General features: G+C 50.5%; 1 protein-coding gene across 2 annotated transcripts; it reads left to right on the top strand.

Moving 5' to 3' along the window:
- The first annotated feature begins 3,080 nt into the window (after positions 1 to 3,080).
- LOC147351025 (protein CD300H-like) lies at positions 3,081 to 11,404 on the top strand. 2 transcript variants are annotated; one of them, XM_086355250.1, is made up of 4 exons: positions 3,081 to 3,292; positions 7,043 to 7,399; positions 8,614 to 8,752; positions 11,085 to 11,404. In XM_086355250.1, exons 1-4 carry the CDS (start codon positions 3,253 to 3,255, stop codon positions 11,215 to 11,217), a joined length of 669 nt encoding a protein of 222 aa, XP_086211376.1. In that variant the 5' UTR covers positions 3,081 to 3,252; the 3' UTR covers positions 11,218 to 11,404. The 2 variants fall into 2 exon arrangements, with proteins under 2 accessions (XP_086211376.1, XP_086211377.1); XM_086355251.1 differs by having other exon boundaries at positions 3,238 to 3,292; positions 8,673 to 8,752.
- Positions 11,405 to 13,027: the final 1,623 nt, after the last annotated feature.

Genomic DNA, 13,027 nt, shown 5'->3' with positions numbered 1-13,027 from the left:
GCTTAAAGCTCAACATTCAGAAAACGAAGATCATGGCATCCGGTCCCATCACTTCAGGGGAAATAGATAGGGAAACAGTGGAAACAGTGTCAGACTTTATTTTGGGGGGCTCCAAAATCACTGCACATGGTGACTGCAGCCATGAAATTAAAAGATGCTTACTCCTTGGAAGAAAAGTTATGACCAACCTAGATAGCATATTCAAAAGCAGAGACATTACTTTGCCAACAAAGGTCCGTCTATCCAAGGCTATGGTTTTTCCTGTGGTCATGTATGGATGTGAGAGTTGGACTGTAAAGAAAGCTGAGCGCCAAAGAATTGATGCTTTTGAACTGTGGTGTTGGAGAAGACTCTTGAGAGTCCCTTGGACAGCAAGGAGATCCAACCAGTCCATTCTGAAGGAGATCAGCCCTGGGATTTCTTTGGAAGGAATGATGTTAAAGCTGAAACTCTAGTACTTTGGCCACCTCATGTGAAGAGTTGACTCATTGGAAAAGACTCTGATGCTGGGAAGGATTGGGGGCAGGAGGAGAAGGGGACGACAGAGGATGAGATGGCTGGATGGCATACTGACTCGATGGACGTGAGTCTGAGTGAACTCTGGGAGTTGGTGATGGACAGGGAGGCCTGGCGTGCTGTGATTCATGGGGTCACAAAGAGTCGGACATGACTTAGCAACTGAACTGAACTGAACTGAATGAGACTGGATGCCATGATCTTAGTTTTCTGAATGTTGAGTTTTAAGTCAACTTTTTCACCCCCCTCTTTAATTTTCATCAAGAGGCTCTTTAGTTCTTCTTTGCTTTCTGCCACAAGGGTGGTGTCATCTGCATATCTGAGGTTATTGATATTTCTCCCAGCAATCTTGATTCCAGCTTGTGCTTCATCCAGCCTGGCATTTGGCATGATGTTCTCTGCATATAAGTTAAATAAGCAGGATGACAATACATAACCTTGACATACTCCTTTCCTGGTTTGGAACCAGTTTGTCGTTCCATGTCTAATTCTAACTGTTGCTTCCTAACCTGCATACAGATTTCTCAAGAGGCATGTCAGGTGGTCTGGTATTCCCATCTCTTTCAGAATTACCCACAGTTTGTTGTGATCCACACAGTCAAAGGTTTTGGCATAGTCAATAAAGTAGAAATAGATGTTTTTCTGGAACTCTCTTGCTTTTTTTATGATCCAGCAGATGTTGGCAATTTGATCTCTGGTCCCTCTGCCTTTTCTAAATCCAGCTTGAACATGTGGAAGTTCATGGTTCATGAAGCCTGGCTTGGAGAATTTTGAGCATTACTTTACTAGCGTGTGAGATGAGTGCAATTGTATGGTAGTTTGAGCATTCTTTAGTGTTGCCTTTCTTTGGGATTGGAATGAAAACTGACCTTTTTCAGTCCTGTGGCCACTGCTGAGTTTTCCAGATTTGCTGGCATATTGAGTGCAGCACTTTCACAGCATCATCTTTCAGGATTTGAAATAGCTCAACTGGAATTCCATCACCTCCACTAGCTTTGTTCATAGTGATGCTTTCTAAGGCCTACTTGACTTCACATTCCAGGATGTCTGACTCTAGATGAGTGATCACACCATCGTAGTTATCTGGGTCATGAAGATCTTTTTGGTATAATTCTTCTGTGTATTCTTTCCACCTCTTCTTAATATCTTCTGCTTCTGTTAGGTCCACACCATTTCTGTCCTTTATTGTGCTCATTTTTGGATGAAATGTTCCCTTGGTATCTCTAATTTTCTTGAAGAGATCTCTAGTCTTTCCCATTCTATTGTTTTCCTCTCTTTCTTTGCATTGATCACTGAGGAAGGCCTTCTTATGTCTCCTTGCTATTCTTTAGAATTCTGCATTCAAATGGGTTTATCTTTCTTTTTATCCTTTGCCTTTAGCTTCTCTTCTTTTCTCAGCTATCTGTAAGGCCTCCTCAGACAACCATTTTGCCTTTTTTCATTTCTTTTTCTTGGGGAGGAGATGGTCTAAATCTTGGGGAGGGGACGGTCTACTCTCCATTTATTAAAAATGTATGTATATTTTTATCTGGACTGTTTTTAAAGTTTCTACTGAATGTGTTACAATAGTGTTTCTGTTCTGTGTTTTGGGTTTTTGGCCACAAGACAGGTGGTATCTCACGTCCCCAACCAGAGATTGAACCTACCCACCTGCATTGGAAGGCGAGGTCTTAACCACTGGCCCACCAGGGAGGCCCCCATTCCCCACTTAACAGCAAGAACGATGCTTTGAAAACAAACATGGGATCATGCCACTCCTCTGCTCAAAACCCTCCAAGGTCCCCACTTCACTCTTGAGTTTCTCTCTGACATCATGTCCAACTAATCTCCCTCCATCCCGTCCTTGGCAGCCTCACTGGCCTCCACAATGCCCTTGATCTGTGCCATCAAGGGCCAAGACAGAGCCAGCCTCATGGGTGTTGCATCATCAGGCTTCACACTTAGAAGGGCCACATGCTTGGTTGATACTCCATTGCCGCCATCTTGAAATTCTTTTTTTTTTTTTTTTTTTAGTATTTCTTTATTTATTTGCCTGCACTGGGTCTTAGTTGTGGCACTCAGGATCTTCAGCCTTCATTGCGTCAGTCTTAGCTGTGGCATGTGGGATCTAGTTCCCTGACCAGGGATCAAACCTGGGCTCCCTGCATTGGGAGTGCAGAGGCTTAGCCACTAGACCACTCCTGAAATTCTTAATATTTCCAGAATGAGGATGTTTTCATCTTGCACTGGGCCCTACAAACAGCCGACTGTGCCCAGACAAGGCTTAGTCAATGCTTGATCACACGGGACTGCCCATGCCAGCCACAGGAAATGGACTCTCTTGACAAAGAGGAGGACTTGTTCAGAAAATCTAGATAGAATTTAACCAAGACTGGCCTGGCTGTCTGGGCAATACAGATTTAGAGAAGGGGGGATGGGCCCATCAACCACAGGCAAGGAATGGGAAGGGCATCATCTTCACAAGGAACAGAAACTGGAACCGCACATTCAAATGTGCTACATGAGAATGACTTTCAACAAGTTCTCAGCATCATCATCTGATGTCCCAAGGCCCCAGCTTCCCTCATTTTCTGACCAACTGAGAACAGCTCTAGGAGGCTGACAGAAGAAGCAGAAACGTTCCAAGAAAAGCAGAAAAGTGCCAAGAAAAGCAGAAAAGGGAAACAGTGAGTGGAACTGGGTGAGGAGGCTCCAGGCTCTGCAGGAGCCTGGAGAGATCACCGGGGGGCCCGGGCCATGCGGCTGCTGGTGGCTCTGCTGCTTCTCTGCGTCCCAGGTGAGCGGGGCTGGGCCTGACATGGGGAAGTTCATGCGGGCGAGTCAGGGCGAGCACGGTGTGAGCAAAGGGTGCTGATGGGAAGGAGAAGCATAAGGAAACAGAGGGCGTGATGTGCCCCTAAAAACCCCAGTTCAGTGTATTTGCACACTGGGAAAGGAGGAGTATGAGATGTAAAGCTTGCTTCCCACACAGACAGTACATACTGAGCCCTAAGTTTATACCTGGCCACTTGAGTCTTTATCCCCAACATGATTAAAATCAGGAATGTCGTCTTGATATGCCAGAGAGAAGGGCAGGGGGGGCAGAGAACTAATACTAATTGGACAAATCAGTTAGACAAGATTTTCTCCTGTTACTTAATCCAATCCTTAATTCTTATTAAAACAGGAGACTGTAGTGTGGAAGGGAGGCTGAAAAGGAGGAGATATATGTAGACATATAATGGATTCATGTTGCTGTACAGCAGAAACTAACACAACATTGTAAAAAATTAAAAAATAATAATAATTATATAAAATTAATTATATTATTTATGCATTCAGTTCAGTTCAGTCGCTCAGTCGTGTCTGACTCTTTGCAACCCCATGAATTGCAGCACGCCAGGCCTCCCTGTCCATCACCAACTCCTGGGGTTCACTCAAATTCATGTCCAATGAGTCGGTGATGCCATCCAGCTATCTTATCCTCTGTCGTCCACTTCTCCTCCTGCCCCCAATCCCTCCCAGCATCAGAGTCTTTTCCAATGAGTCAACTCTTCACACGAGGTGGCCAAAGTACTGGAGTTTCAGCTTTAGCATCATTCCTTCCAAAGAACACCCAGGGCTGATCTCCTTTAGAATGGACTGGTTGGACCTCCTTGCAGTCCAAGGGACTCTCAAGAGTCTTCTCCAACACCACAGTTCAAAAGCATCAATTCTTCAGCGCTCAGCTTTCTTCACAGTCCAACTCTCACATCCATACATGACCACAGGAAAAACCATAGCCTTGAATAGACGAACCTTTGTTGGCAAAGTAATGTCTCTGCTTTTGAATATGCTATCTAGGTTGGTCAGAACTTTTCTTCCAAGGAGTAAGCGTCTTTTAATTTCATGGCTGCAATCACCATCTGCAGTAATATTATTTATTGTATTAAATAAATAAAAATAATAAATACATTTAGAAAAAGAGAGGCAAACTCAGAGAGGTGCAGATAATTTATTCTAAATCAGTTCATAAAGACACACAAAGCCAATGGACTTCTCCAGAGGTCCAGTGGCTAAGGCTGTGCCCTCTCAATGAAGGGAGCCTGGGTTCCATCCCTGGTCAGCGAACTAGATCCCACATGCTGCAACTAAAGATCCTGTATGCTGCAAGTAAGACCCAGCACAGCAAAATAAGTAGATAAATATGTATGTGTGTACACACACACACACACACATATCTATATAAAAGACATAGTCAAGATTCAAACCAAATACTTTTATATCCAAGGGCATCGGTCTTTTTAATAGTACAATGTCAGTTACTTCTAAGTCCCCTAGTGAATACCCCTTTTTGTATGGAGGCCCTGACGCACTGTGGGCTTGGTGCCTCTCTTGGGGTCTGGGCTGGCCCCAGGTTGGAGGGCGCGCGGGGCAGGGCGGGGGTGTTTCTGCTCTGTGGGCCCCTGGAAAGTAAGACTGCTGGGAATATGGTCAGTCCTGGTCTGAGAGAAAAAGTCAAGGTTTTTTTTTGAGGCCCTTGGGGGCAGGGAGCTTGCTCTAGGTGGGGCTGGGGGAGCCGCTCTCGCTGGCTCGGGGTCAGGGTCTGGAGGAGCATCAGAGGGCAGGGAGGTTCTGGAACGTTCCCTCACGTTTCCCGTCCGCATCTGAGGAAGCAGCGCCCCAGATCTTGAAGGGTGGGTCCCGGGCAACTGAAAGAGTCGAATGTCAAGAGTCCAGGCCCGAAGTCGCCCTCCTCCCGCGCCCCGTCCTTCCCCTCCTCCCCTCTTCCCTTCCCCTGCTCCCCTCTTCCCTTCCCCTCCTCCCCTCTTCCCTTCCCCTCCTCCCCTCTTCCCTTCCCCTCCTCCCCTCTTCCCTTCCCCTCCTCCCCTCTTCCCTTCCCCTCCCTCCTATCCTCTCGGTCAGAATCGGACAGAACAGCGCCCCCAGAGCCTGAGCCCAGAACAGCTGCAGATGCACAGAGACGGCTCCGCGAGGCTGCCCCCGGCTCGCCTTGAGTCCCAAGCCTCAGTATGGAGGTCCTCCGGCTGGGGCATTTCGCCCCCTCCAGCAAGGTTGCTGGACCTCAGCACTGCTGACATGGGGGCGCATCGCTCTGTGTGGTGAGGGTGCCTTGTGCCCTGAGAGATGTTTAGCAGCATCCCTGGCCTCTGCCCACTGGATGGCAGGAGCAATTTACACCCTCCCTCTCCCCCTTCCCCCCGCCCCGCAATAAAATAAACTAAACTAAGTCGCTTCAGTCGTGTCCGACTCTGTGCAACCCCAGAGACGGCAGCCCACCAGGCTCCACCGTCCCTGGGGTTCTCCAGGCAAGAACACTGGAGTGGGTTGCCATTGCCTTCTCCAATGCATGAAAGTGAAGTCGCTCAGTCGCGTCCGACTCTTCGCGACCCCATGGACGGCAGCCTACCAGGCTCCTCCGTCCATGGGATTTTCCAGGCAAGAGTACTGGAGTGGGTTGCCATTGCCTTCTCCGCCCCGCAATGGTGATCCTCAAAAATGTCTTCAGACATTGCCGGGTATCTCCCGCGGAGACTATCGCTGCTGCTTGGGAACCACTGCACTAGGGGATGTTGGTGGGAGGAGTAGACAGCGTTCTGTTGCAGAATATAGGTCAGTGGGCCACTTGGACTTGCTGGGAAATAAAGTGTCCAAATTCAAGATATTAAAAGTGAAGAAGTGGGAATTCCTTGGTGGTCCAGTGGTTAGGACTCGGCACTTTTCCTGCTGGTTTCGATCCCTGGGGCGGGGTGGAGGACTAAGATGCTGCAAGCTGGGCAGCTCAGCCAAAAATGTTTTTTTAAATGAAGGAGCAAAAATGTACTTTTTATGTTAATTTGAACATTAAACAAAAGCAAAAGGCTCCCAATCTGTGGGTGACAGTATATTGCCTGAATGGTTGGTTGGATGGGTGGATGGGGAGAGAGAAGGAAAGAGAAAGGGAGGGAGGGAAGGATGGCTGGATGGACAGACAGATAGGTGATCAGTAAGTAGATTATTTGGGCTTCCCTGCTGGCTCAGATGGTAAAAAAACCTGCCTGCAATGACAGAGACCCGGGTTTGATCCCTGGATCAGAAAGATGCCCTGGAGAAGGAAATGGCAACCCACTCCGGTATTCTTGCCTAGAGAATTCCAGGGACAGAGGAGCCTGGCGGGCTATATAGTCCATGGGGGTGCAAAGAGCTGGACACGACTTAGGGACTAAACAACAACAGTCGTCACAGAGTTCTGGCCTCCTTCACACGTTTGTTAGTCAGTATGATAGCTTGTTAGTCACAAAGAGTCAGACACAACTGAAGCGACTAACACACATACACACACACACACAAGTATATTACACACACAATTCTTTTTCAGCAGTTTGGTACTTTGCCAAAACCGTTTCTCACCCGACCTTTACACTGGGTTAACAAGCTGCCTCCTTGGCTTCTGATCCCTCCTTCCTCTGGCCTCAGGGTGACTTCCAGGCTCCCAGAGGACCTGACCCCCCAGGCTCCCCTGGCCCAGGCTCTTTAGGATGAAGACAAGACGGACTGTGTCTTCCAGGCTCTTTGTCCCTGAGTGGCCCCAGCACCGTGACAGGCGCCGTGGGGGACTCCCTGAGCGTGGAGTGTCGCTACGAGGAGGAATACAGCGAATTTCACAAATATTGGTGCAGACAGCCATGTTTCCCACTTTGGCAGCGGACTCTGCAGACCAGCGGGCCCGAGGTGGAGGTGAAGAGCAGCCGGGTGTCCATCACGGACCATCCGGAGGACCTCGCCTTCACAGTGACCTTGGAAAGCCTCACTGCAGACGATGCAGGGAAATACAGGTGTGGGGTTGCAACGATGCTGAAGGAAGAAGGACTCCTCGGCTTCCTGCCTGATCCATTTTTCCAGGTTCAAGTGATTGTCTCTGCAGGTAAGACCCTCCTTCTCTCTAGTACCGGTGGTGAAGGAATCTGAGCTCAGCTCTGCGGGGCGTCCCAGGAGATCTCAGCCCAGGGGAGAGGAACTGGGCCTGGTGTTTGTGTGTCAGAGCTTCAGGGCCAAGTGCGTCGTGTGCATGTGAGTGTGTCCGGTGTGTGAGAGTGTGAGTGTGTAAGTGGCTGTGAGAGTGAGGGGGGGCACCCGGGTTCCTGCCACCGCCCAGGCCCTGACAACGTCTGTGGGCCTCGGGGATTCTGAGGCTGGTGGCGGGGGAGGGCCCGCTGTTATCCCGGATCCGTCAGGACTAAAGGGCTCTTGCCATCTCCCTGTGCCCACAGGGCACAGGTGTGTGTGGGTGGGGGGGTCCACTCCCGAAGACTCTCTTGTCACTCTCCCCTGGCTTCCGCTGTCAGAACCGGGGCCTCTTAACAACCCAGATCCTCATCCAGGAGCCCTGAGTGACCCAGGCTCAGAGACGGCCAAGCCTGCCAGGCTCACCCCTCTGACTGCATGATCCCGAAGGGCAAGCCCCAGCCCCAGCTCCTCTCCTGGGCCTTTCCTCAGCTTCTGACCACTGTGCTGACCCAGGGAAAACCTGTTTCCCGGAGGCACCAGCAACTGGGCTGGGGGCCAAGGGGATTGGTTTGTAGGCAAGGGAAAGCCCAAGAGGGAGCCCCCAAGCCTCTGGCCCCTGTCTGGGCCTTAGGAAGCATCACTACGAACAAAGCTAGTGAAAGTGATGGAATTCCTGTGGAGCTATTTCAAATCCTAAAAGATGATGCTGTGAAAGTGCTGCACTGTGCTGTGCATAAGTGCTGTGTCTCTGTCTGTCTGGCTTCCTCTCTGTCTCCTCAGCTTCCCTCTGCTTCTGCTCCTTTCCCTTCTGGACTCTGAACCAGGGTGAGGGAGGGGTGGTATGTGGATGCACTGGCTAGGCGGTGGGACCTGAGGTCCAACTCTTGTGCTGACCTTCACGCACTCCTGTTTTCAACGAGGTGAGGAGAAGGGAAATGCTTAATGCTAGAGGCAGCGACGCCGGTCCTGGTTGTCCCCACCTGGACGCAGAACAGGTGGGGGTGGAGTTGGGTGCAGATACTCCTATACGCTGGTCAAACCTGGTCTGAGCATGAGGAGGCGATGGTCCCAGAACACCTGTCCAGTCCCTTCTGTGAGTTTCCTCTCCTCTGTGGACTGGGAACCATGCAGGTGACAGGCAACTGGCTGGGAAGAGTCGTGGACAGGACACCGTTCTTCACCCTCCACAGTTCTTCACTCCACCCTCCATCACAGCCTCCAGTAGCAACAGCTCTACATGGACTTCTGGATCGCTCAGCCAGCAGCAAGGGTAAGGTGCATGACTCCTGGTGTCTTCTGTCATCTTCACAGCTTCTTCCCTAGGGTAGGGCTTCCTAGATATGGGTTTCCTTAATGAGTCACCACTCAACAAACATTTAATTTACTTGCTGTGTGCCAGGAACTGATCCAAAGGCTAGGTATATGACTGTGAACTAATGGGCAAGGTTGTGCTTTCATGGAAGTTTCTTTCAAATGGGTAGATTTTAGACAATGGCAAGATGGATAAGAAGATAGACAGATGATAGGTAGGTAGGTAGATATGGATGATCGATAGATATAAAGATACATACACACATAGGAATAGACAGAGGACAATTGATAGAGATGTGTGAAAGGACGGATAGCTAGATGTGGCTAGATGGATGGATGGATGGATGGACAGATGGACCGATGGATAGATAGATGGATGGATGGGTGGATGGGTGGATGGATGGGTGGGTGGATGGATGGATGGATAGGTGGATGGGTGGATGGGTGGACGGACGGATGGACGGATGGACAGACAGATGGACGGATGGACGGATGGATGGATGGGTGGATGGATGGATGGATGGGTGGGTGGACGGATAGATGGATGGATGGATGGGTGGACAGATGGATGGATGGATGGGTGGATGGATAGATGGATGGGTGGATGGGTGAACAGATGGATGGATGGATGGATGGGTGGATGGATGGATGGATGGATGGATGGGTGGATGGGTGGATGGGTGGATGTGTGGATGGGTGGATGGGTGGATGGATGGATGGGTGGATGGGTGAACAGATGGATGGATGGATGGATGGATAGATGGATGGATGGGTGGATGGATGGATGGATGGATGGGTGGATGGATGGGTGGACAGACGGACAGATGGACAGATGGATAGATGGATGGATGGATGGATGGATGGACAGATGGATAGATGGATGGATGGATGATACATACATAGATGAATATAGATAGATATGGATGGATGATTGATAGATACATACAGAGGATAGTTGGTAGAGATGGAGATATGTGACGGGATGGATAGATATATGATAGATAATAGGGGTAGATGGAGAGGTAGATACTTGGATAGATGATAGATAAATAATAGAGGAAATGTCAGTTAATGGCAATCACTGTGAGGCAAATGAAGCGGGTGTGTAGGGTAGGGTGAGAGATGTTTGGGAAGATGACGGGCATAATGAAGGCTACCAAGATGCTCAGTGAAAACAAATAACCAAGAGATTGTCTTGGTTTAGGTTTGTTCAAACTCGATCCTAAGACACGTTTTGGCGAGTAGATCCCAGGAATAATGGTGAGGGAACAGGGAAGCAGGGAACGCCAGTGAAGCAGACACCAGCGAAAGAGGTGTCACCATAGCAACGGGGCTCACTCCCCCTCAGAGAGACTCTGTGGGGCATCCCCTGGGTTGGTCCCACAGAGCAGTGAGGAAGCCAGGGTGGTGGTCCACACACTGGTCCTCACGGTGGGAGAAGATGGAGAGGCTGGCGGTTTTCATACAGAGTGGTGAGGGACGGCCTCTCAGAAAAAGTGACACTTGAGCAGAAACCTGAAGAAGTGGGAGAGCCCACCAAGAAGGAGCCTGGAGGAGTGTCCAGGCAGGGGATTCTATAGCATGTCTGGCCTGCTTGGTGCAGGAAGCCACGCACACCCCAAAAACCAGAGATCGCCCTCAAGCCAAGGATGTGGGAGACCACTGGTGGGCTCAGTACTGTCCAAGCAGCCAAGAGGTCATGTGGGCAAGGAGGGCATGAGGTGGGGTACCAACAGGGTTGGCCACAGGAGCCCAGTGTAATCTTGGAGGTGACCCTGGAGGGCTGCCTTAGGCTGGGAGCCAGGCGGAGGGCCGGGGAGGCAGAGCAATTAAGCAGAGGCTCAGGATGGGAAGAGGACATGGGACTTGTGAGGAGCTGGAGTGAGGGCAGGTCCTGGGACCCAGAGGTGAGAGAACTGGCCATGGGCTGAGCGAGGAGTTGAGGTCGTTGTGGTTGAGACTGCGGACCCATTTAAACAGAACAGATGCTCTCCCACGCGGTTGTTGAGGGTGAGTGGGATCTTCCCCAGTGGTCCAGTGGCTAAGACTCCACGCTCCCAATGCAGGCGGCCCAGATTAAACCCCTGCTCAGGGAACTAGGGATTCTACTTGCCACAACTAAAGATCCCGCATACCGCTACTAAGACCCAGTGCAGCCTCAATACCAACCAGACTGGACCTTGATTTTGAGTGTTGAGGCCATGGGACCTGAGCACAGAGGAAGCTGGGGGAGGGGCCTGGGCCTCCTGTTGAAGCAGAAACTTACCACCGGTCACCGCATCCTCCCACAGGCCCCTGCTGGGCAGCGCCCACTTCCTGCTCCTGGTCTTCCTGAAGGTGCCCCTGCTCCTGGGCATGCTCGGTGCTGCCCTCTGGGTCAACAGGCCTCAGTGGGCAGTTTGTGGGGAGACAGAACCAGTCTGACCAAGACAACCTGCAGCCCCGCCCCCCCACCATCAATATCCTGTCCAGAGACACAGCTGCTCAGACTAGAGAAGAACTGACCTTGAACTTCATGTTGCTTTTCACCTTATATCCAGAGACTCGATAAAAAAAAAAAAAAACCAACTTTAAAAAGTTTAATGAAATATATCACATATACAAGTGTCTATATGATGTTCACCTGCCTGGTTTTTGGCTGGGGAGAACTGGGAAGAGCGTTTCACAAGGGCACCCAGAACCCCTCATTCCCTAGGAGGGAGTCCCAGGTATAGCACCACCGCTCGTCAGGGGACCCCAGGGCCTGATTTTCTGCCATCTTGCCCATCTGCATTCCTTTCCCCCAGGAGTAGATTCTCAACTCTTCATTTCTTCATTCACTCACCAAATACAAAGAGCCTGGCATGTTTCTAGGTGTCGGAGAGAGAGCAATCATTAAAACATGGGTTTATATTCTAATGGGAGTTTTAAAAAAAAAATAAAGATATAACACTGGTTTATAATAAGCATTGTGGGGACTTCTCTGGTGATCCAGTGGTTAAGACTTTGCCTTCCAATAGAGGGGGTGAGGGTTTGATCCCTGGTCAGGGAGATAAGATTCCACATGCCTCATGGCCAAAAAACCAAAACATAAACAACAGAAGCAATGTTGTAACAAATTCAATAAGCACTTTAAAAATGGTTCACATAAAAAAAAAAAAAAAAAAAAGCCTTACAGAGAAAAAAACAGACCAGAATTCAGAGGATGGGGCGACAGGAGGGCAGAGACGACCTCTCGGATGAGAGCCTCCAGCTTGCTGGAGGAGGGGGGAGGTGGACGGGCAGGACAGAGGCAAAGGCCTGGGTCGAGAAGGAGCAGGGGCTGTGACAACCCCCTCTCTCCAGCCGGGTGATCTCCTCTAAGTCAGCCAGCATCAAAAACAGTCTCCATGCAACACAGCCTCTTGCTCTCTGGGAAGTGGGAGCTCGGGTAGAGGTGCAGTTGACCTCGTTGGGACCCATCCCCCGTGTCCGAGCCCCAGGTCAGCCGGAAACCGTGCTGGGTGGATGTGGCGTCTCTATTTCCTGACCTCAAGGGCGAAAATAGAAGGCAACCACTCGGGTTTCCCAGGTGGTGCTAGTGGTAAAGAACCCGCCTGCAATGCAGGAGACGTAAGAGATGAAGGTTTGATCCCTGGATCGGGAAGATCCCCTGGAGGAGGGCACGGTAATCCAGTCCAGTATTCTTGTCTGGAGAATCCCATGGACAGTGGAGTCTGGTGGGCTATAGTCCATGGGGTCGCAGAGTCGGACACGACTGAGGCAAGTCGGCACACACCAGGGCACACTTGTGGCAGTTCTTCAGCCCACCACCAGATGGTGCTAGTGGCCTCTTGCAGAGCTTCACTCCTTCAAGGACATATGAACAATTCTACTCTAACCGGATTGCCTCTCAGCTGCTGAATCTGATCCTGGCCACCGTGAGTATCAGAACAAGACCCGTTGCATCTTGACAGCCATTCCTCTCCAGGCTGAGTCCTACAGCCCCTTCCCTCTCGTCAGCCTGAGCTGTCTGAGTAGGGGTCACCTTCCCACCCTGGGACCGACCAGACAAGGACCCAGACATCCAGGGGTCGGATCTTCAGCTTCCCTGAGCAGCAGCTCCCTAACTGCTCTTCGGGATTTCTCTCTCTCTGGGAGGAGTGGAGAGACCCAGCGCCCCCTGCTGGACGTGTCTGCTGCTGCTGCTGTTGCTGCTAAGTCGCTTCAGTCGTGTCCGACTCTGTGTGACCCCATAGATGGCAGCCCACCAGGC

Source organism: Bos grunniens, chromosome 19 (assembly GCF_055505025.1).
Source record: "Bos grunniens cultivar Pamir isolate PY7600 chromosome 19, Bosgru_T2T1.0, whole genome shotgun sequence".
Taxonomy (NCBI): Eukaryota; Metazoa; Chordata; class Mammalia; order Artiodactyla; family Bovidae; genus Bos; species Bos grunniens.
This window is presented reverse-complemented; position numbering and strand designations above follow the sequence as displayed.

Excerpts from the sequence above, each read along its gene's own strand:
- LOC147351025 (XM_086355250.1), top strand. The coding sequence starts at position 3,253 with ATGCGGCTGCTGGTGGCTCTGCTGCTTCTCTGCGTCCCAG. Across the intron at positions 3,293-7,042 it reads GCTGCTTCTCTGCGTCCCAG|GCTCTTTGTCCCTGAGTGGC; the intron begins GTGAGCGGGGCT and ends TGTGTCTTCCAG. Across the intron at positions 7,400-8,613 it reads TCAAGTGATTGTCTCTGCAG|GTGACAGGCAACTGGCTGGG; the intron begins GTAAGACCCTCC and ends GGAACCATGCAG.